The 20658-nt window shown below is 37.4% G+C and overlaps 1 protein-coding gene across 2 annotated transcripts in view; it reads left to right on the top strand.

Annotated features, from left to right (window-relative positions):
* The window catches only part of UPF2 (UPF2 regulator of nonsense mediated mRNA decay), a 52988-nt gene that overhangs the window by 927 nt on the left and 31403 nt on the right, over window positions 1-20658 (top strand). For both annotated transcript variants that reach the window (XM_032106316.1, XM_032106317.1), the window contains exons 2-9: window positions 3956-4335; window positions 5967-6746; window positions 10566-10726; window positions 11736-11933; window positions 13171-13320; window positions 14228-14331; window positions 14652-14737; window positions 19919-20027. In XM_032106316.1, the coding sequence (XP_031962207.1) occupies window positions 3974-4335; window positions 5967-6746; window positions 10566-10726; window positions 11736-11933; window positions 13171-13320; window positions 14228-14331; window positions 14652-14737; window positions 19919-20027 (1950 nt within the window). In that variant the 5' untranslated portion in view covers window positions 3956-3973. The remainder of the gene's footprint in view (window positions 1-3955; window positions 4336-5966; window positions 6747-10565; window positions 10727-11735; window positions 11934-13170; window positions 13321-14227; window positions 14332-14651; window positions 14738-19918; window positions 20028-20658) is intronic.

Consider the following 20658-nt stretch of genomic DNA (forward strand, 5'->3'; position numbering starts at 1 on the left):
TGCATTAAGAGAACCTTAACTGCATTTCAGTTCTTGAAACTTACAGCCTTCTAGTGGTGTGATAACTAGTGGTGGAGGAGTTTGTTGCTCTTTGAGATTTTTCAGCCAGTCAGAGGTGGGACATCTTGCCTGCATTCTTTATCTGCCATATATCTTTTGAAATTGAGTAGCTGCAAAAGGAACTGCTTATGTGATCCATTTGATTTCTAGTGAAAAATCTCTATATGTCTAGTTTAGTAGAACTGTATTTTTTTCTCTCATACTTGTGTTTGCAAGTTGGGGATTCTGGATCATGTTACTGCAGGCTTTGAGAATAGACAGTTTTTATTGACTTGAGAGGATTGCTTTGAGGGCCAAGGTGTTGATGTTTATTCTTTTACTCTGAATTGTGAGTAGATTTGTGATGCTGAATACCTTATATTACTCTCTTCTTTCCTCAAGAGTAAATACATAGATGGTTTTTTTTAAACGTTACTTCTGTATTTCAAGACTATTTCTTAAGTTTCTGAGCTCAGAGTATCATGAACTTAGTCCCATTCTTTCAAATTCCAAGCTTGTTATGAAAGAAAAGAGTAGAAACTTAAGTACAATAAAAATTGTCTTAACTGCAAATGAGTCAAGGTATGTCAAATATTGAAAAATTAAGATAAATAATTCCCTCTGAAAAAATATTATGTGTCGTGCTGAAACTAAGAAGGAATGTTAAAGCATGTAAGGGTCTCCACAGAAATGGGTTGCCAGGAGTCCAAAGGCATAGGGATGTTTGTCTTGTCTCTGTTTTCTCTGTCCTTCCTAATTTTCAGGTATGAGTGCTGGTTTGTCCTGTCTGTTGGCTTACGGAGTTCATGTCATTATTGTGCCTTTTCATCAGTACATTCATGTAAATGTGAGGTGTTAAATTGAAGTTGTCTTAATCTTTAAGTTTCTCTTAATGTTTCCATACCATCTTCTTGTTTCCTGTGGAAAGGAGACACAGGCGAGCCAGCTGCCTGTTCCTATTTTTCCCTGCTTCCCACAACTTTTGGGAAAGTTGCTTGTGGGACAGTTCTACTCTGCCTGTCACAGAAGCTCTGTGCTGGCTGAGAGCTCAGCCCTTGTGTAGCTCCACGCAGGATCAGCCCGTCTGGAGCTCCATGCTGGATCAGCCCGGGTGTAGCTTGGAGGCAGTGGCTGCACCTCCTCCTCCTGCCCGAGGGTGTTTGGTGTCGGCACAAACGAGCTGGCAGAGCCATCGGAAAGGTTTGGGAGATAAGGAGCTGTACACGTAGCAGGTAGTGAGGAGTATTGCAACATACCTGTTCTGGCATACAGAACAAAAACCTATTGTAAAATGAGATTTTTGGGGTTTTTTTGGTCATCAGTGTTCACTGGGAAAAAGTGGATAGTACTGCCTTGTGGTCAAAACCATAATGTGCCCATTTATGCTCCATCCCTTTTCTTTGTATCCCATCTTCTCTGGTTTGCTTTTATACAAGCAAACATCAGATACGTCTTTAAAGCAGAATTCTGAGTTCCTAAATTTAGTAAGAGCTCAAGTACCATCATGATTGTGGTAAATGACCGTGTTGTTAAGAGTTACATGTGTAGCTGGGTATTTTGTTCAGAGTATTGGAATTGTGACATGCTGTTCCAGCATTTCTTTAAACATAGGCAACCTCTTCCCTCTTTGGTTAAGTACGGATTTCATAATAATACTGTTTTAAGATCAGTGGTTTTGGAATTCAAGTAGTTCTGAGATCTTGAGCTCTGAAATCTTACAGCTGTAGACATGCATTAGGGAGCCAAATTTGCTACTGCTTGTTTAAGCAATGCTGATTTGATTTCCATAAATCAGTGTGGGAGATGTTTCTCCGTTGGTGCTCCGTTGCCAGTTGCTGCCAGAGGCCAAGTCCTGAATAGGTTCCCCATTGATAAGTTGTCACTGCACATCTGTGAATACTGATACTGTGAATTTCTGCAAACCATTTTTTCTTCAGAAGCCCTGGACAAGCACCTTAAATATTGTAATACAGAGTTTCATCTGGGTGGGATAAACAGTATATGAATCTCTCATTTTATTGTTTGGGAGATGGCAGAGGGATTGTGCAATGCTTATTAAAAAACATATCTTCTTTATTGTGTAGTCTTATTTATAAACGTATTTCAAAATAGTTAATACTAGAAGCACTCTACATTAGATTAAAATGCAAGTGTCTCATTATCCACTCTGAGTAGATGCAGGGCGTTGGTGAATCTAGCATGTTTTCATCTTCCAGAGTAAAATGTTAGAAAGGCAAAAGTAGGGGTGGCTATTGGGAATCAAACTGGTGTTACTAATAAAAAAACGGTGATGGCTCATCAGAAGGCATCACATGCAGTGGTGTCCTATCAATCTCACCTATATATGCATTTAACTTGAAGCATGTAAATGTCTGGAAGTTACTTATGGTTTTAAGAAATCAATTTAGCCTGAAGTAAATAAAGTCTAGGTGGTTCTAACTGCCTCTTGTGGTCCTGACTGGCCCATCTGACCCTGACATGAGTCAGCAGAATGCCCTTGCATTCTGGGCTGTAGTACCAGGAGTTAACCATAAAGCTGAAGAAGGTGAGTCTTCCCCCTTTGTTCAGTGCTTGCCACATCCAGATGTGGATTCTCTGTTCCCAAGAAAGGCATTGGCAAACTGAAATAAGTCTTATCGGAAGATCACCAAGAACACAGGTAGGCTGGAGGACATGATATCTGAAGAGAAACAGAACTGGGTTCTTGATCTGTAAGAAGAGAGGGGAAAATCTTATTACTGTCTTAACCTAATGGGAGAGCATAGAGAAGATGAAGCTGGGTTCTTCTTGAAGCTGTGTAGGGACAGGATGGAAAGAAACAAACACAGTATGTGCATGGCAATTTCCAGGTTGGTATTAGGAAAAGCTTTTTTCCTGTGTACCTGGAGGGGACCGTTGCTTCTCTGTTCTTGGAGATACTAAAGCCTTAGCCAAGCCTCTGAACTGATTGGATTTGCTTGGAGCAGGGGGCTGAACTAGGTGCTCATCACAGTTTCTTCCTAATCAAAATTGTCCTGTGATTTTACCCTTTTGTGTTCAGTATATGTTACCTTTTTTGTCCTTAGCCAAATGATGCCAAAGCTTAGGGTGCTGGAAACACCAAAGAGGCTAAAGCTCCTACAAAATGTTGGTTCTGTAGAAGGAGAGAGGAATTCTATCCTTCGCCTTTCTGATGTTATTTCTGTTTGCTCTGCTGGCAGGGAGGTTTGTGCATACAGCTTAGTCAGCACTGCTTGCTTTTCAGCTGCTTCTTATGCTGAGTGCAGAGATGCTGGGGAAATCTGGGGAGGGGTGAGGAAAGAAGGAAGTGAGTTGATGCCTTTTCACAGTGAGGATAACGGGACATTGGAGCAGGTTGGCCGGAGGGGTTGTGCTGTTGCTTTCCTTGACACTTTCCAAGACTGGAACCTGGAACAGTCTTGCCTGAACTCATTGCTGACCCTGCTTTGAGCAGGAGGTTGAATTACTTGAGGTCCCATCTAACCTGCATTCTCCTATGATCCTAAGTAGCGGTAGTGGAAGGAGATGTGTAGAAAAGTCAGTGAGATGCAAGTGCATGCTGATGTATCAAGCATGTACTTATTTTTAAGTTGGGGGTACTTTGTTTTCATCAGTCTTGAATTTTTTTTTTTTTTTCAGATGGACTTGTTTATGTTCAAGATCTTAGATTCTTTGGGTTGTAGAAACTTCAAGATGCTTTTATTTCACAATTCATGCTGAAGACAGCTTTGCAGAACAACATGCTTATAAAATGATTAGTTTTTACCTGACAGGTCCATTCCTTAGTTCAAGAAAACTTAAACCTTTATTTTGAAGAGTCACGCATTTGTGAGTTAGGTGAATATGGGTGGACTGTGAAAAATGGCTAAAATATCAACAGCAATTTAAAAGTATTTATTCTCCTGTGATTCTGCAGGTTTGCCTGGGTAACACAATGCCAGCTGAGCGCAAAAAGCCAGCAAATATGGAAGAAAAAGAATCTCAGTTAAATAATAAAGAAAAAGAATTTAGTGAAAGGCGACCAGTGAGCACCAGGGAGAAGCCAAAAGAGGATGTCAAGGTTGGCATGAAGAGAGAGACTTTAAAGGTTCCTGAAGATAAAAAGAAAAAAATGGAAGAGGATAAAAGAAAGAAGGAAGACAAGGAGCGGAAGAAAAAAGAAGAGGATAAAGTAAAGGCAGAAGAGGAACAAAAGAAGAAAGAAGAAGAAGAAAAAAAGAAACTCGAAGAAGAGGAGAAAAAGAAACAAGAGGAGGAAGAAAAAAAGAAACAAGAAGAAGAAGCTGCTCAACTGAAGTAAGTTGTCTTTCAAAGGTTTAATTGTGCCAAATGCTGGAGTTCTACTATCAGGATTGTGGTCAGAGTTACAAAAGATGAACTGTTTTGAGTTACTTTTAGTAAGTTGCATGTACTGTTATCAATTTTATGTGGCTGTCTGATTGTGCTTTATGACTTCTAAGAGGTTTTGTGTTTTCACTTGTAACCTCTGTTACTGTGGTCTCTGTTGTGGTGGTTTGATAGTGTTCTGCATGTGATGACCATGGAGAGCACAGTTACGCTTGAGTAAATGTTGTGATTTAACCCCAGCCAGCATCAGGCCACACAGCCACTCCCTCCCCTCAACAGGATGGGGAAGAGAATCAGAAGAGTAAAAGTGAGAAAACTCAGGGGTTGACAAAAAGACAGTGCAGTGGGTAAAGCAGAAGCTGTGCAGGCAAGCAAACCAAAACAAGGAATTCATGCCCCAGTTCCCCAGCAATCCCCAGAGCAGCAGGGCTCCATCAAATGTAACAGTGACTTGGGAAGACAAACACCATCACTCCTACAATCCCTCCCTTTCCTTCCTCCCCCAGATTTATATGTTTACCATGATGTCATATGATCTGGAGTGTCCCTTGGGTCAGTTGGGGTCAGCTGTCCTGGCTGTGTTCCCTCCCCGCTCCTTGTGTACCCCCAGACTCCTTGTTTGTGAGGTGGGGTGAGGAGCAGAAAAGGCCTTAACCTTGTGTAAGCATAGCCCAGTAATAATGAAAACACCCTTGTGTTATCAGCATTGATTCTAGCACAAATCCAAAACACAGCCCCACATAGGATACTCTGAAGAAAATTAACTCTGTCCCAGCCCAAACCAGAACAATAAGAAAGTGCAGGTGCATTTAAGATGAAGTGTTAGCGTCAAAATATTGGGAATACAGATTCTTAACAGGTCTACAGACCATAACAGGAGCAAATCTGCAGTGAGAAATGACTGTCATTTCTGTAATCAATCACAGACAGTTGATACCTGATGGCAAACTCAGAATGTAACCTGGCAGTTTAATATGTGATATTACCAAGACCATGTTTCTTAGTATGTTATCCAAAGGTATTACAGTGTTGAAGGTGGCATCTTTAGACCAATAAAGCTAAGGATTTGGCCATCCTTAGGTCTGAAATATTTCACTTTTAAGATCGAGGCAATGTCATAGCCAAATTCTACCTGGGACAGATATATTTCACCTATTCCAAATTTTCTGTGTAATTTCAATAGCCTGGCAATAGAAGATTTTCCTTTACTGTGGAATATAGTAACCTGTTGAAAGGCTGTTGTCCTCATCTGTAAGAATTTAATCTCCATCTGTAGTAAATGGAGTTTTATGTTTATATTTTTGAAGTCTGTTTGGATTAATATGTTCTGCATAGAAATATTTGAGAAATTTTGTTTTGTAGCAAGTAGTGCTTGCCCTTTGCAGCACAAAAATTAAACAGAGTTTCTGAAGCAGATGCTTTAGCTTTCTAGGATTAGCTTGGTAAATATTTAAGAAAAGAGTAAGGGGAAACTGTGTTAGAACTGCTGAAGGTTTTCCAACTGTGACTTTTTTTCCTTTGAGCTGATACCCTGAGAGTAAGGCTCCGTAACAAAAATTACTAACTTCTATGTCTCATAGGGAGAAAGAGGAAGCACATCAGCTCCATCAGGAGGCTTGGGAGCGCCATCAGGCAAGAAAAGAGCTCCGCAGCAAAAACCAGAATGCACCGGAGAGTCGTCCCGAGGAAAACTTCTTCAGCAGACTGGACTCCAGTCTGAAGAAAAACACGGCTTTTGTTAAGAAGCTAAAAACCATTACAGAGCAACAAAGGGACTCCTTGTCTCATGACTTTAATAGCCTGAATTTAAGCAAATACATTGCAGAAGCAGTAGCTTCTATTGTGGAGGCCAAACTGAAAATATCAGACGTGAACTGCGCTGTGCACTTGTGTTCCCTCTTTCACCAGCGATATGCTGATTTTGCTCCTTCATTACTGCAGGCCTGGAAAAAACATTTTGAAGCAAGGAAAGAAGAGAAGACTCCCAACATTACCAAGTTAAGAACTGATTTGCGTTTCATTGCAGAATTGACAATAGTTGGGATTTTCACTGACAAGGAAGGTTTGTCTTTAATCTATGAGCAGCTTAAAAATATTATTAATGCTGATCGAGAATCCCACACTCATGTTTCTGTGGTTATCAGCTTTTGTCGGCACTGTGGAGATGACATTGCTGGTTTGGTACCAAGGAAAGTAAAAACTGTTGCAGAGAAGTTTAACTTGAGCTTTCCTCCTAGTGAGATAATTAGCCCAGAGAAGCAACAGCCCTTCCAGAATTTGTTGAAGGAATATTTTACATCTTTGACCAAACACCTGAAAAGGGACCACAGGGAGCTACAAAATATTGAAAGACAAAACAGGTGACAATTGAATGTTGTTTTTTCCTTATGAATAAAAAATAGTTTATTTATGAAATGGCTAGATTTGTTGCAGTATTTATAAACAAAGTCTGTTAGCAGTGTGTAGAAGATAAGTGTGTTCTGCAATGTTTCTAAAAAAGGTCCTAGATTTGTTCTGAATACTTAAAAAGCAGAGACCAAACAGACTCTTTGAATATCTTTTAAAGAAAAGGGAGGTTGACCTTTAGCTGTAATTCTCTTTACTCTCTTTGGTGCTGTTTCCTTATCAGCAGGAGAGCAATGCTGCTTTCCCAGCTGGTACTGTCCTTTTCCAGTTGGCACAATCTGATTTCTCCCTTTCCACCCACATGTATCTAACGAAGCATATGCCACAATTGCTTTGGCTTGTTTACATTTTTTAGTGTGCCAGCATGAAGGAAAAAATAGGTTAAATTAACAAGGTATCGGTTATACTCCAAGGTGGAAAAATATATATTAAATAAATGTATTAAAATGTTGGAGGGTGTAGACAATTTGATAAAAGTCCTTTTAAATATCTGTATGTAGTACTGGTATTGTAGGGTATAAATATGCAGACCTTGAGATCTGAATAATTTTATTTCTGCCATGTTCACGTTGTTTGATAATTGTTGGGTTAAAGCATCCTGAATTCTCATTATTGGAGCCAGCCTAAACCCAAATGCTGGTTTTAAAACATTAATTCTTAATCCCTTCTGGAAGCATTCCAGTCACATAGAAACGACCATATTACTGTGTATAGTCACATATTTCAGCTAAAAGGCTGGACATCCATCCAGAGCCAAATGTATGCTTGGAAGGCATTAAATTTTTATGTTTCCAAAGCAAGGATCCATTGTGCTGATAGGTTTTGTGCTGCAGTCCTATCTGTGCTCAGCCAAGTTTTGAATTTCACAGGATCATAAACTGACTTGAGGTACTGTCATTTCTGCAAGTACCTCACTAGTTTAAAGTGTGTTACTGACTTGGGTGTAATTCTTTCAAAGTGAATGAATATGAACCTTTATACTTTCACAATTATGACTGGTTCTGGGCACATTGGTTCTGTCTGGTGTTTCAATGAGTGGGTGTTACAAAGCCTAATGATATGACAGAAAATAAAGTGAAAAAAGTTTCTGAGAGGTATAGAATATGGTAAGAAACCAAGAAGAAGAAAGAATGTAAGTGATCTGGGAGAGAGAAATATACTTTAATATTTACTTGTATAACTGGATAAAAGTGACTGCACAGAGCCTGAGCAGCCTGGTCTGACCTCATCACTGAGCCTGCTTTGAGTAGATCAGACAAGGGCAGATGAGGGACCTCTTGGAGCACCTCATCATCTGAGTTATCCCTGTGAACTTGGGTGCAAAGCTTTGTTTTGGGGAAGGAATGTGAAGAACTGTGGATTAAGAGAACTCTGTTATTTCTCTCTCTGAACTTTGAGGTGCTTATTTTAACTCATTAATAAAAGTTGAGGAGTAAGTTTTGTTAAATAAGACATCAAAAAACTTTCCTACCAAATTTTGTTTGTTTACATCATCTGTAACAAATTCTTGGCGTTTGCCCGCTATGGAAGTGTAAAGCATGAGGGAGGGCAAGACAGAAATTTGCTTAGTAAGAAGTTTGAGTACTATAGAAATCTTCCTAAACTGTGGATTTTGGGAAGGTGATTGTGCAGTTGGTTCTTTATTTGCTTTTGAATTTTTTTTTTTTTAATGTGGGTGGCAGGTTTTTTGGGTGTTTTTGGTTGGTTGTTTTGGTTTTTTTTTTTTTGTTTTAACAAAACAACCAATTATTCTATTGGTTAAAACAGTTCTCTGTGTATTAAAAATCTGATCCATTTTGCTGTAGTTTTTATTCACACTGTTATTCCAGAATCATTGAAGTGAGTAGGGAATGAACTGTTCCCTTTAGTGCATCAACTGTGTCATATGTTTAGGTTATGATATTTTGTCAGGTAAATAACTCATCAATTTATCTGTGTCAGGAGAGCGACTGTGAAATGATTCAAGCCTTACAAATTGGTTGAATTAATTGAAAATTACTATGCTAAATTAACAGTACTTTAGTGCTGTGTTACCTGTGGAATCACTTAGGTAAAATTAAAGCAGACTCAAGTGTTGCTGGTTAAGTGGATAATTAGGAAAAGTACCTTGAGTTATGCTGTGACTTTGATATAGACATAACATAAAACCTGGTGGTCATTTGGTTACACAGCTGAGGGCACAACAGAACTTAACAGGCTGTGTCACTGGAAGGTAACAACTTGATTCCCAAATTCTAAAGAGAGTTTTCAAAAATAAGTGTTAGCTATAGAAGAAACTTCTTTTGTCTAAAGATGTGCTGAACTTGCCTCATGGTGCTTTGAAGTGACATCAAGTGAGACAAGTACTGTGTGCTGTACTTGTATTCAGAGGTGAACCGTGCTTTTTAAAGTTTGCTTCATTTGCTTTAGCTTCTTTGAATTTGTTAACACTTGTCTTCTTGGAACTGAAATTGAGAACTGAAAGTCTTGTACTATTGTTACAGCACTTTGCTTTTTTTGTTTTTTTATAATAGCACAAAGCTTCAATGTTCATGTTTATAAAGCTGCTGGTATATTTTAAGTTTAAAATATGTATGCAGTGGACAGTGGTCTCCATGAAAAAGCAATGAATTTGCACTTAATGTGTTTCCTGAATCCACACTGAACTATTGCATTTCACAAATTGTCAGTGGTTATTTAATTTGTTAATTCTTTTTTGCTGTACTTTGCAGGAGCAGGCAATACATGTTAAATAAGTGAGAAATAGAACTTCTGCCAGCATTAGTGCTTTTTGCCCTTTAGCCAGACACCTGTGTCCACTTCTGGTTCTGGGCAGGCATAAGGGATCTTGTTGCTCACCCTGTAAATGTGTACAAAGATGACTTGTACTGCAGCTAACCTGGAACAAGAAAACTGATATCCCTCAACTGACATTGCCTAAACTATTTCGGAATTCTTATGCCACAAAATGCTTGCATCTTTTGGCAAGACTGTGACCGTATGCCTATTGCATAATGAAAGCCTAATGGTAATGGAATCCTATAGATGATAATGTAAAGATACAACTTGTTTTGGAAATTGTGGCATTTGCACCTTTTTTTCAGACTTCTGATGCTTTCATCTCAGTGCTGGGTGCCTGGTCAGTAGTTCCAGCACTTGTAAGTAAGTAGTGATTAGGTTCCTTCAAATGCAAGTTACTTTTGACAACAGACTTCAGTTTTAAAAATTGTTATTTAAAACAAGTATGAACAGTTTTGTAAAAGAAAATAAAGAGCAGCTGAAGAAACAAATGTAACTGCTCATAATTTGGACCAATAGCCTTGAAATAACTTGGTTTATTGGAAAGTCAGTGGGCTGCTTGCAAATTTTTTGACCCTGCTGGTGATAATAGCTCATGTAATCATTTAAGCAATGTGGGAATGGATTGTTACAGGTGCAAAGCAACTTTCATCCAGCTTTCATCTAAGTTGAATGTTTTATTTTACTATTCAAGTCTTTTTAGTACTGTTACAGCCTAATTGTGGCAGAGAGTAAGTGGGCCTTTCTCTTTGGACATGGATGCTGGAGCTTCTGTGGCTGTACTGTCTTCAGCGGGATTGAAGTTGGAAATTCAGTGTGGTTTGAAAAAATAATAGTGTCACTTAAATCTTTGCTATTGCAGTCTAAACTAGAATTCTTACAGTTCCCTCAAAGAGGGCAGGTTAGCTTTGCTCAGAGAAATTCATAGTGGTTCAGTATAGCTCAAATATGTTTTAAGGAAAAAGGTGGTCTTACTGTAAGTTTGATTTTTGTAGACGCATTCTCCACTCCAAAGGAGAGCTGAGCGAAGATCGACACAAGCAATATGAGGAATTTGCAATGTCGTATCAGAAGCTGTTGGCCAATTCTCAGTCTCTGGCTGATCTTTTGGATGAGAACATGCCTGACCTCCCCCAAGAAAAACCAACACCCGAGGGTAAGCCAGATTCTAAAGCAAGACAACAGAACCCTGGACTTGGCTTGGATGTGGTGGGAAAACTAACGAAACTCTTTTGCAACGTGTTCTTTCTGCTGGTTTCATTTCATTCAGCCTTTTTCCCAAAGGATATCAGCTAATGAATAATACATCTATTTTTTTAAGTTAAAGTAATTATGCCTAATATGTAACCATAACTATTGTATATTCTGTGTAGTTATGGTAGCCTAAGTAATATCTCTTTAGATTTGTTTCTGGGAATAGAGTAATAAATGGGAAATTAAAAATGTTTTTAACCTGATCCTTCCCATTTAATATTATGCAGTTTTTAGTATTTAAAAACTGTTAGAGTTTTAAAAACCAATACTGTTAAAAATATGTTTGAAGTCCATTTTGGGTCATGATGTTATGGGCAGGAACATATTGTTAAGCCAAATAAATCAGTAGGTAGCTGTCTGGCCTCCTGAGCAGAAGTGCAGCTTTCAATGCCTTTAAATCTAAACTTTGAGATTTGTTGAGATGTTATTGAAATTGTGAGTATCTTTTGCCTTAAATGATGTTGAACTTAAAAAGCTGTTTTTCTTGAGTGCCTCTAAATTTTAAATTGTTCTTTTTAAACTTTATTCTTAAAACTCAGTGGTGTACAGTTCATCATATTCAAAGTGATTACTTTTAATGCTAATGTTATTAAAGTCTGTTATAACTTTCCTTTCTAATACCACATAATGTGCTGCTTAGTTTTACTTGATTTGACTTCCTCTCTGAGTCTGTCTGCATTTTCAATTAAAATGAAATTTACAATTTTAAGATAATTTCTTGATATGTCTAATACTAAGACTGAATTGTTAAAAACACTTTAAAGTATGCATTGCAGTATTTAAGTGAAAACAGAGGTAGTAATAAATAGCTTAACTCTTTCCTAAAAGGACTCTTAATCTCTAAGGTGCTTCCTCATAGAAGATTGTAAGTTTGTGTAAATAATTTTCTTATGGTTTCACTGTTTTTGCAGAGCATGGACCTGGTATTGATATTTTCACACCAGGAAAGCCTGGAGAATATGACTTGGAGGGGGGTATCTGGGAAGATGAAGATGCTAGAAACTTCTATGAGAATCTCATTGACTTGAAGGCTTTTGTGCCAGCAATTTTGTTTAAAGATAATGAAAAATATTCCCAGAACAAGGATTCCAACAAAGATGAATCAAGAGGTAGGATGCTTGATCAATATTTTCTTTAACATATCTTGTCCATCAGATAAACAAACTTGATGGAAGTAATGAGTCTCCAATGAAATAATTTGTGGTAATCAGGACAGTACACCAGTTTGGATGAATTTTTAGGGAATAAACTAGATGGGGTAGGGATTATATCTGGTTATTAAGGAAGAGAAAAAGTAAATGCATTTTAATACTGTTAGAATTTTAAATTTCAAGTACTTGGAGGTTAACCAGTGTGAGTAAACACAAACTTTTCTGTGAGAAATGGGAAGTTTTCCCTTTTTTGCAGATGTTAGTGTTTGGGGTTTTTTTCACTGTTACTTTCTTACTTAATGGTAGGTGACTTTGTCAGCATAAAATTTCACTAGCTTAAAAGACCTGGGTGGTTCCTCACTTCTGACACAGCCCTCAATTCACAACCAGGCATGTGCAGACTTTAGGTACAATGAGATAAAAAGTCACCATCCCTGTCTCAAGGTGTAAGAGAAGACGGATGTTTGGATAATTCTGAAATTTCCCTGTAAGGATCTTTAGATACTGGAGCAGCTTGCCCAGGGAGACTGGAATCTTTGTGTTAATATTTTAAAACAACTGGAGAAATACCTGAGAAATCTGGTATGAATAGTGTTCATCCACTTTGACCAAAAGGTTGAACTGGAGATATCACTGAAGTCCATTCCAGACTAATTTTGTCTGTGATCCTAAATATGTTACTTGTTTGTGAGTCTATATTTCCATATGATGTGTGCACTGTTTAGAAGTTGTCACACTCTGCTTTGAAAATTTTTAGAATTTTAATAAGGTTATCTGCCTTGAAATTTTTTTTTTAAATGAAGCATTGTCTGGAAATGGGATTGGAAGGAGGCCTGAAAGAACAGTAAAATTCTGTAGGTAGTAATCTCTTGGAAAAATGTTCAGTGTTGGACCAGTGTCATGGTCCGAGAAAAATATTAACTATTCTTTTCTGAATCTTTATCAGATTCAGATACTATTTTCAAGGAAAGTAATAATTTTTATGTGACCTTTTATAATAGCATGTTATTTCTTCAACACCTTCCTCCTGTTCTGCTTTTTCCTTTTTCTCCTTCATCTGTGTAAAAGATTTCCCATTAAGACACTAAAGAGATGCAGGTTTAGCAGCATTAATCTTCCTGTATTCTAATCATGACTGTGTATCTTTAACAATTTATTAGTATTTATTTGGTATTTCTACTAAACTTGTAAACAGATTCAAAAGATGCCAAAGATAATAAGGAAGCAGGTGGGAATGAGGACCTGGAATTGGAGCTGGAGAACCTGGATATTAATGATGATGCACTGGAGTTGGACTGTGGAGATGAGGCAGAAGATCTTACAAAGAAGCTTCTTGATGAGCAAGGTAAAAAGAATTGGTTTTAAGAATTCTTTTTCTTCCTGATTTATTTTTTTGAACTTGATTGTTTTAGTTTGTAGATTGTTGAGTGCATTCAGGGGAATTTATTTATTTATTTATGAAACTAGTTGCTAGAAACTGCTAGGATTGTGATGAATGTTTTTGTAACAAGTCATACAGATACAAGTGAAAATTATTTTAAAGCTGTTTATGTAGTGAAAGTTACTGATTCCTTCACATAGTTTTTAAAAGTAAGCAAATGTAAAGGCAGTTGCCTGAAAAGTGACTACAAAAAGGAATGTAGACTTCAGTGCATAAATTACTTTTCTCATCAAATGTGCTTAGGGTGCTAATAAAATATTTTCTGTTTCTAACTTTCCTTGAAATCTAAGATTCAGCTCTACCTTTTGAATTGGTAAAGACTTTTCTTATGTTATGGCTTTACGTAGCATGATTTAACAATTCTAACCTCTAATTATGTGTGAAGGGCTGCAAATGGCACCTTGGCACCTTGGCACCTCTAAAAGTGTAGCTGTGTTCGTTTGACATGGGGAAACAGCAGCACTGTGTTTCTTAAGAATTTTTCTTAAGAAATCAAAGGTTTCTTTTCGTGGTACCAAATAGTGGGAAAAGCAAAATCTGGTGTTAAGTGCCAAATTCATAGAGGAGAGTCTGGAAAATTTCTGAAGCATGCCACAGGTTTTGCAATTAGAAGATAACAGTAGGGGTATTGATCTGGTGAGATCTTCATAGCTGATGTCAGGAAATCAGAATTTTATATTCGTGTTTATAATAATGGGGGTGAATACTTAACAACTAAACATTACAAATGCACTGTTTGGGAAATATCTTCATAAATGATTATATCTTATAGCTTAAAGATGTGTGCTGCTTGTTTATTTCTCTCTGTTAGAACAAGAGGATGAAGAAGCCAGTACTGGATCTCATTTAAAACTCATAGTAGATGCTTTTCTTCAGCAGCTTCCAAATTGTGTCAACAGAGACCTCATAGACAAGGTACAGTCATAATTTTAGTTTTTTCCATCTTAAAAGCCATAAAGCAAGATCAGATAGATAAGAAATAAGCATTTTACGCTTTGGAGTCTGGCAGTAGCTGAATTAATTTTTAATCAGTCTGTATTCCTCTCAGTGGACATGTTTTCTAACTATGTCAGTTCCAGCCAAAACTGAAGATTTTTCTTTATGGTTATTTTTAAAGCAGCTGCATGTGATAGAAATAGCTCTATAAAAGCCATGTTTAAAAACCATTTTCTGTTGCTTTAATTAAAATCCACTCTATTAAAGGGGAAGTACTGCATTAACTTTCCTCTTTATAGGCAGCAATGGATTTTTGCATGAATATGAATACGAAAGCCAACAGAAGAAAACTGGTACGAGCACTTTTCATAGTTCCTAGACAAAGGTAAGAACGGAAGGGGAACAAGCTAGATCCACCCATTTGTTATTTAATTTAGCATCTGCATGTATTTTTTAAAACCAGTGTGTATTCCAAGTTGCTTTTGTTTATTCCTGATGTGCACTTCTGGAGTGGCTTATACTGAAGCACCAAAGAAATACTTAGGATCAATGATCCACACCACAATATTTTGCCAAAAACTATGGTTTTTAATAAGGAATTTCTTTTTTTTTCTGGTACTTGGTGTTTATAGCAGATCTCTTTTCATTACTTTTTTTTAACTGTGAAAACAACAGCAAAACCTACCTGATACCAAAAAGGGAGGATTTATTTAATTCAGGACAAGTTGCACTTTTTTTGTGTTAGAGCCTGTGGACAGTTAGAGCACAGTGTAGTTTGGAAGGAGGAACCTCTTTGAAAATCCATTATTCTCTTCGCATAATCTGCTAAATTGGGCTAGATGACAATGCTCCTGAGGAACTCGTAAATGTGCACAGCAAAAGGAGGTCCTTTCAGACAGAACAGCATGATGGCTTGTAAATTCAGCAGTGTGATTTCATGGATGGCATGAAAGCAAAAGTTACATTCCTGATGTATTGCACTATCAAAAAATTAGTATCTCAGACCAGGCAGTACTACGAACACAGTTAAGAAACTCATAGAAATGTGTATAGTCTCCACACTGCCATTGATTTATTGTCTTCCCAGTGGTAATTCCATTGCCCTACAGATCTGTATTAAAAGTAATAGTCTTAAAAATACTAACTTTTCTCACAGAAATCAACAGAGCACGATAGATAGTGGGGTTGCCTTGAGGAGCTGCTACTTTTGTGACGTTTCTGGTCTCCAGTAGTTGGAACTAACACTGAAGTGAATGGCTCAGCTGATCTTCTCACTGTTGATCCTTAATTATAAATATGAATTATTCCTAATATTAAGAAGTATTAACATTTGATGTACAATTCTTTTTTAATTCCTTTTCCTGCTGTCTGCTCTGGGACCTGCTTGACTAACGAATACTTAAGCTACCTTGATTCTTTTAAGATCTTAAGTTCAGTTGTGTTTATCTGCCTGCATTGGTGACCCCGTCTCTGGGAGACTCAGCTGGAGAATCAGGATGTTGACTGAGCTGCTTGTTCTGAACACAAGCAGTTGGAATGTAAATACCAGCTGAATTGCCCATAGATGCAGACAATTTGAAAGGGCAACCTATCCCAATATTTAAGTAAACTGTATTGCTGCAGTTGGTAAAAGAGCAGTTCTGCTGTGTGTCTTCAAATCAACATTTAAAATCCTTTCTGATGTAGAAAATTCTATATATTCTATAACACACTGCTCCAAGGCTTTGTGTACTGTGCATTAGCGATGATTTTGCTCTGCGTATCTCTGCACTGAGCCATAATGATACGGCTTTACCTTCCATTATTGTTGTTCCATGCTTGTTTTTCCTAATCCAGGAATTTTTGCAATATCTCTCCAGGATATTGTAGGAGAAGAAAGCTTGTTATGGTTATGTTTCTGAGGAGGGTTTTTTGTGAAAGCTTCAGAGGAACAATGTCCTTGAGGTTGGAGATAAAGCAGTATGTTTTCCAAAAGCATTTTGTTTCCAAGCGTATCAACTAATGCTGTCTATGTTTAGCTGCTTTCTTTGCAGCCATAATGAGGTATTTCAATAACAGAATAAGTTCTGTTTCTTCTCCTGAGATCAGTTTTGGGAAATGTGCAGGCATGACAGTTTTACCAAGAAAGTGTAAAACTGGTTTTGTGTTTGAAGAGTAACACAGACACTGTGAAATCAAGGTCGTTATGTAGTGTTGCCAGGGAGCTTTATTGCTACCACTAGGGTTGGATAGATTGGGACAAATTAGGATTCTTCAAGACAGAAAACTTAATTTGACAAAAAAGGCCATTTCTTCCTCAACTCACTGTAGATCAGTGTTAGAGTGCATCTTTACCCTGCTCTGTTGAATACAGATGAATGGATCACATTTACATTTTCAGCTGTGATTTGAACCTCCAACCCAATAGAACAGAAGGCCTTTTAAAAAGATTTTTCAATGCCAGTATGAGTGGCTTTCGCATTTGCATTGGAGGATTGATTTAAAACTAAATATTAGCCTTTTAATCCAGAACTGTAGACAGTGATTTAACCCATACTGCTCACAGCTTTAGGACTTTTGTGTGGTTCTTGCTGTCTAACTGCATTATCTTCCTGTACACACAGTTATTTAGTTTTGCAATTCTGTAACTTTTTTTTGTTTACTTCACCATGAGAAGTCTGAAATCTTTTCTTAGGCTTTAAATTCTAAACAATTCTAGACAAATGTTAAGCAGTATATAGGGGCTGTTGTGGCTTCTGGTATGTTTTGATGTTGCCATCTATGGTGATCTGTGAAGTTGCAAGTTTACAAGCAGTAAGAGATCAGTTGTTCACATAGAAGTTTTTAGTGTTATTATTGGTTCATAACTCAGGAGTTAGCTGCTTCTTAAATGTTAAATAGCTGTGCACATTTTAACTCAAAAGCTGCAAGCCTCCTGTGTATTTACTGTCAGCTTTTCATCCTGAGACTTCTCTGCAGCAAGGTCCTTTTTGTTCAGTTGAACTTGACTTATCAGTGTTTCCGTGGCCTGTTTCAGTTGAGGATAAATTGAGGGATGTGCTTGAGATCAAGGAGTTTTATGTCCTGGCAAAGAAATAAAAGACAAAAGTGCTTCCCTGGTAACATTCCAATTCCACAGCATCCTTCTCTTCCCACTGAGCAATGTGGGTGGCACTTGGTACCTGTTCAGGCCCTGTGAAGGCACTGCTTTTATCCATTATGATTATGCTTGGGAGGCAAGAGTCCTGGCTCCATTGCTCCATTCTTTAAGCTGTCTTTCTTGTAGAATCACAGAAATTAGGAAATGCGCAAAATGCCCCCTTCACTCTTCCTGGGCATAAAATTCTGGATGCATCCATTTTGGAGAGATAGCAATTAGGACTTGGAGAAAAGTTTTTGTGTGGGTTGATTTATGATTGGCTTTTTTTGGGGTTTTTTTTAATAAATTGACATCTGAAATGGTAGAAAAAATATATGCTCTTAGAGCTTCTACGGATGTGCAGCTCATGTGACCCTGAGATCCAGAGCTGATTAGGCTTCAGTCCATGGTATGTAGTCTAAGTGGCAGTGATCAGAAGTGGTGCTTTTTACTGTGGTGGTGTATATTCAGGGTGCTTAACATGGACTTCAGAGTGACTGACTCATCCCTGATGCCAGATCTTGCTTCATAATGCAAAAGAGCAGGAAGAGAAAGCAATACTGTGGGGGTTTGTGGGGGTTTAGTTAAGTTCTTCCCCCCTTCTCAAGAGAAATAAATGCTTCTGGGGGAAACAAAGCACTGGACGTACCAGTAGATGGTGCCACTGATACTGGAATGTCTCCACTGCTGAACATGAATTTTTGTCTCCCCTGAGAGGGAACTAACTCAATCTCTGACTGCCAATTTCAGCGTAATTAACCCAAGGTTTTTCCTTATTATATTTCATCTATTTAGAAATACCCAGTCTTAGTATGCTTCCCCATGAAGAAACCTTTTGTGTCCTGTAAGAGAATAACAACAATGTACTCTAAGACTTTAATTTTCCCCCAGGTATGCTCAGTTTACAGAGATGAAATTATTAGCTCTCAGCAGGCAGGTACTTGTTGAGACCAGAATAAAGCTTTCTGGTATTTGTCTTAAAAGAGTTGCCATACAGAAATCCCCTCAGTTAAATACACCCTCTTAGTTCAGCCACAGTCCTCTCTTAGTTTAGCTTTTGTGGGTGTGTGTGAAGTAGTGATAATTTCACTTCCCTCAAAGTTAATGGCTAAATGCTTAATAACATGGTAGTAATTTGCTGTGGGTAGTCAGCCTTGACTGTGTGCTCCAACAAGCTTGAAAAATGTAAATACTGCTTCAGTTATTGATTAACAAAAGAGATAAAAACTGTTAAATAGGTAACTGAGATACCCACAATGTTTCACCAGGAGTCTTGTGTGTTATCAGGAGGCTGCCTAGTTGTGTTTTTTGGGGGGAGTATATTCTGATGCTTCTAATCCACAATTTAAATACATAATTGTCTCTTTTTCTGTAAGTAGGTATTAAATGTCTTGGAAATGGGCTCCAGTGACATAGAAGCAGAAAGAAGAAAGGAGGCAGTTGTGGATGCTTTGTTTTGGGGTTTTCATCTTGATGCTTTATGCCAGTACAAGCTCTGTGTATCAACCGTGCTTTTGGATTTTTTTTTGTCAGCATTTTTTGTCTTTTCCTTTCCTGAGCAGTAGGGAAAACCTTAATCCTTCATAAACTCAAGATACATTTTCCCTTACAGGCAATTTCTCAGTAGAAGCATGTAAATTTAGGATGTTTCTCTCCGCTTAAAAACTTTGGCTTGTTCTAGAGTTCATCTGTTTACTGCATTAACTTAACATTCTGAAAATAAACCGAAAATACTTCCTTCAGCTTGTTAAATGATATTATGAGGCCTCAGAGTGCAGTTGGTTTCTCTGCATTTAAAACTGATATATACACAGCTGGTTTGCATAAATGTGCAAAGGAAATGGGTGTGAAGGCATGTAATTAAGGAAAGAGAAAATGAACTAAGGAAATTCTATAGCAAACTTGGAAATACTACCATTTGTGGGAGTACTAGCAGAGTTTTGGGGAAAAGGGTGGCCACATCACCTCTGCTCATCTTTGTTTTATGTAATAACTACTACATTCATTTAGAAGTTTCCCACCTTAAAAGTAAAGATATACTCTACCTCCCTGGTTATGTCTGCTGCTTTTCAGAAAAAATATTAATACATTGCAATAACCCATGGCCTTGTCTGTAAGAACCTTTTTTTTGCATGTTGAGATGGATCTGAATTTTCTTTCTGTTTGGTAATTTATTGAAGGTCAAATTCTGTAGTTGGTGGTATTTAGCATTTTACCTATGGCAGTAGTTAAAAAGGAAATTAACTATGAAGTATTCCAACAGGATATGGTTTTTTACTTTCTTGTATTATTTTTAAATTATATTGCTGTCTGAAGTGGGCCAAAAAAATTGCATGTGTGTAGTTCTATCAGTATATTGATTCTTTTCACAATTAAAATGGTACCCATATTTGTACACATAAATACATTTTTGTCTATAAATTGTCTATTTTATCCTCTCCTTTGTAGATTGGATTTGCTACCATTTTATGCAAGACTGGTTGCCACATTGCATCCCTGTATGTCTGATGTAGCAGAGGATCTCTGTTCCATGCTGAAAGGGGATTTCAGATTCCATGTATGTTCTGGTGGTTTAGATTTTACATTCAGGTTAACCAATCTCATAAGTTATCCTTTGGGGGAAAAAACCCCTTTTTTTGTTGTGTAGATAATACTTTGAAAATTCAGTGAATATTTTTCTGTCAGGTCAGCAGTTCTAGAAAAAATAAGTTTTTGTTATTATAAGTCTTTGAAAAAGAGAAGTTTTTGCAACTTTCCATATATGCTTGTGTATTTATATAAATGAACTGTACAACAGTTACAACAGAAGTTACAAAAATTAGAAACTGTGTTCCATCTGCGTTAAGAGTTTTCTATAATTTAATAACTTGCTTTTAAAATGAGACCTGACCTGTTTCAACATTTCCCACTAGAAGGCTAGTATTGTAGTGATTGCTGTTGTCATACAGTATTTAATTCAAATTAGATTTTACAATTTTCATCCATAGAAATTTTCCACACAGATGTATTTTTCAGTGTTGTTTCCTTTACTTTTTTTTAAGTGTTGTAATCAAACTTGTTATGGTGCACAGCAGTGATTCCTTCACCATTTTCTGAGTTCTGTGGCACAGGTTTCAATTTTTTTTCTAATATTGACATTAAAAATGTGTATAGTTTGCTCAGACTTACTTGAATCTTAACTATGTAAA

Source organism: Corvus moneduloides, chromosome 4, assembly GCF_009650955.1.
Source record: "Corvus moneduloides isolate bCorMon1 chromosome 4, bCorMon1.pri, whole genome shotgun sequence".
In the NCBI taxonomy this organism is placed as follows: Eukaryota; Metazoa; Chordata; class Aves; order Passeriformes; family Corvidae; genus Corvus; species Corvus moneduloides.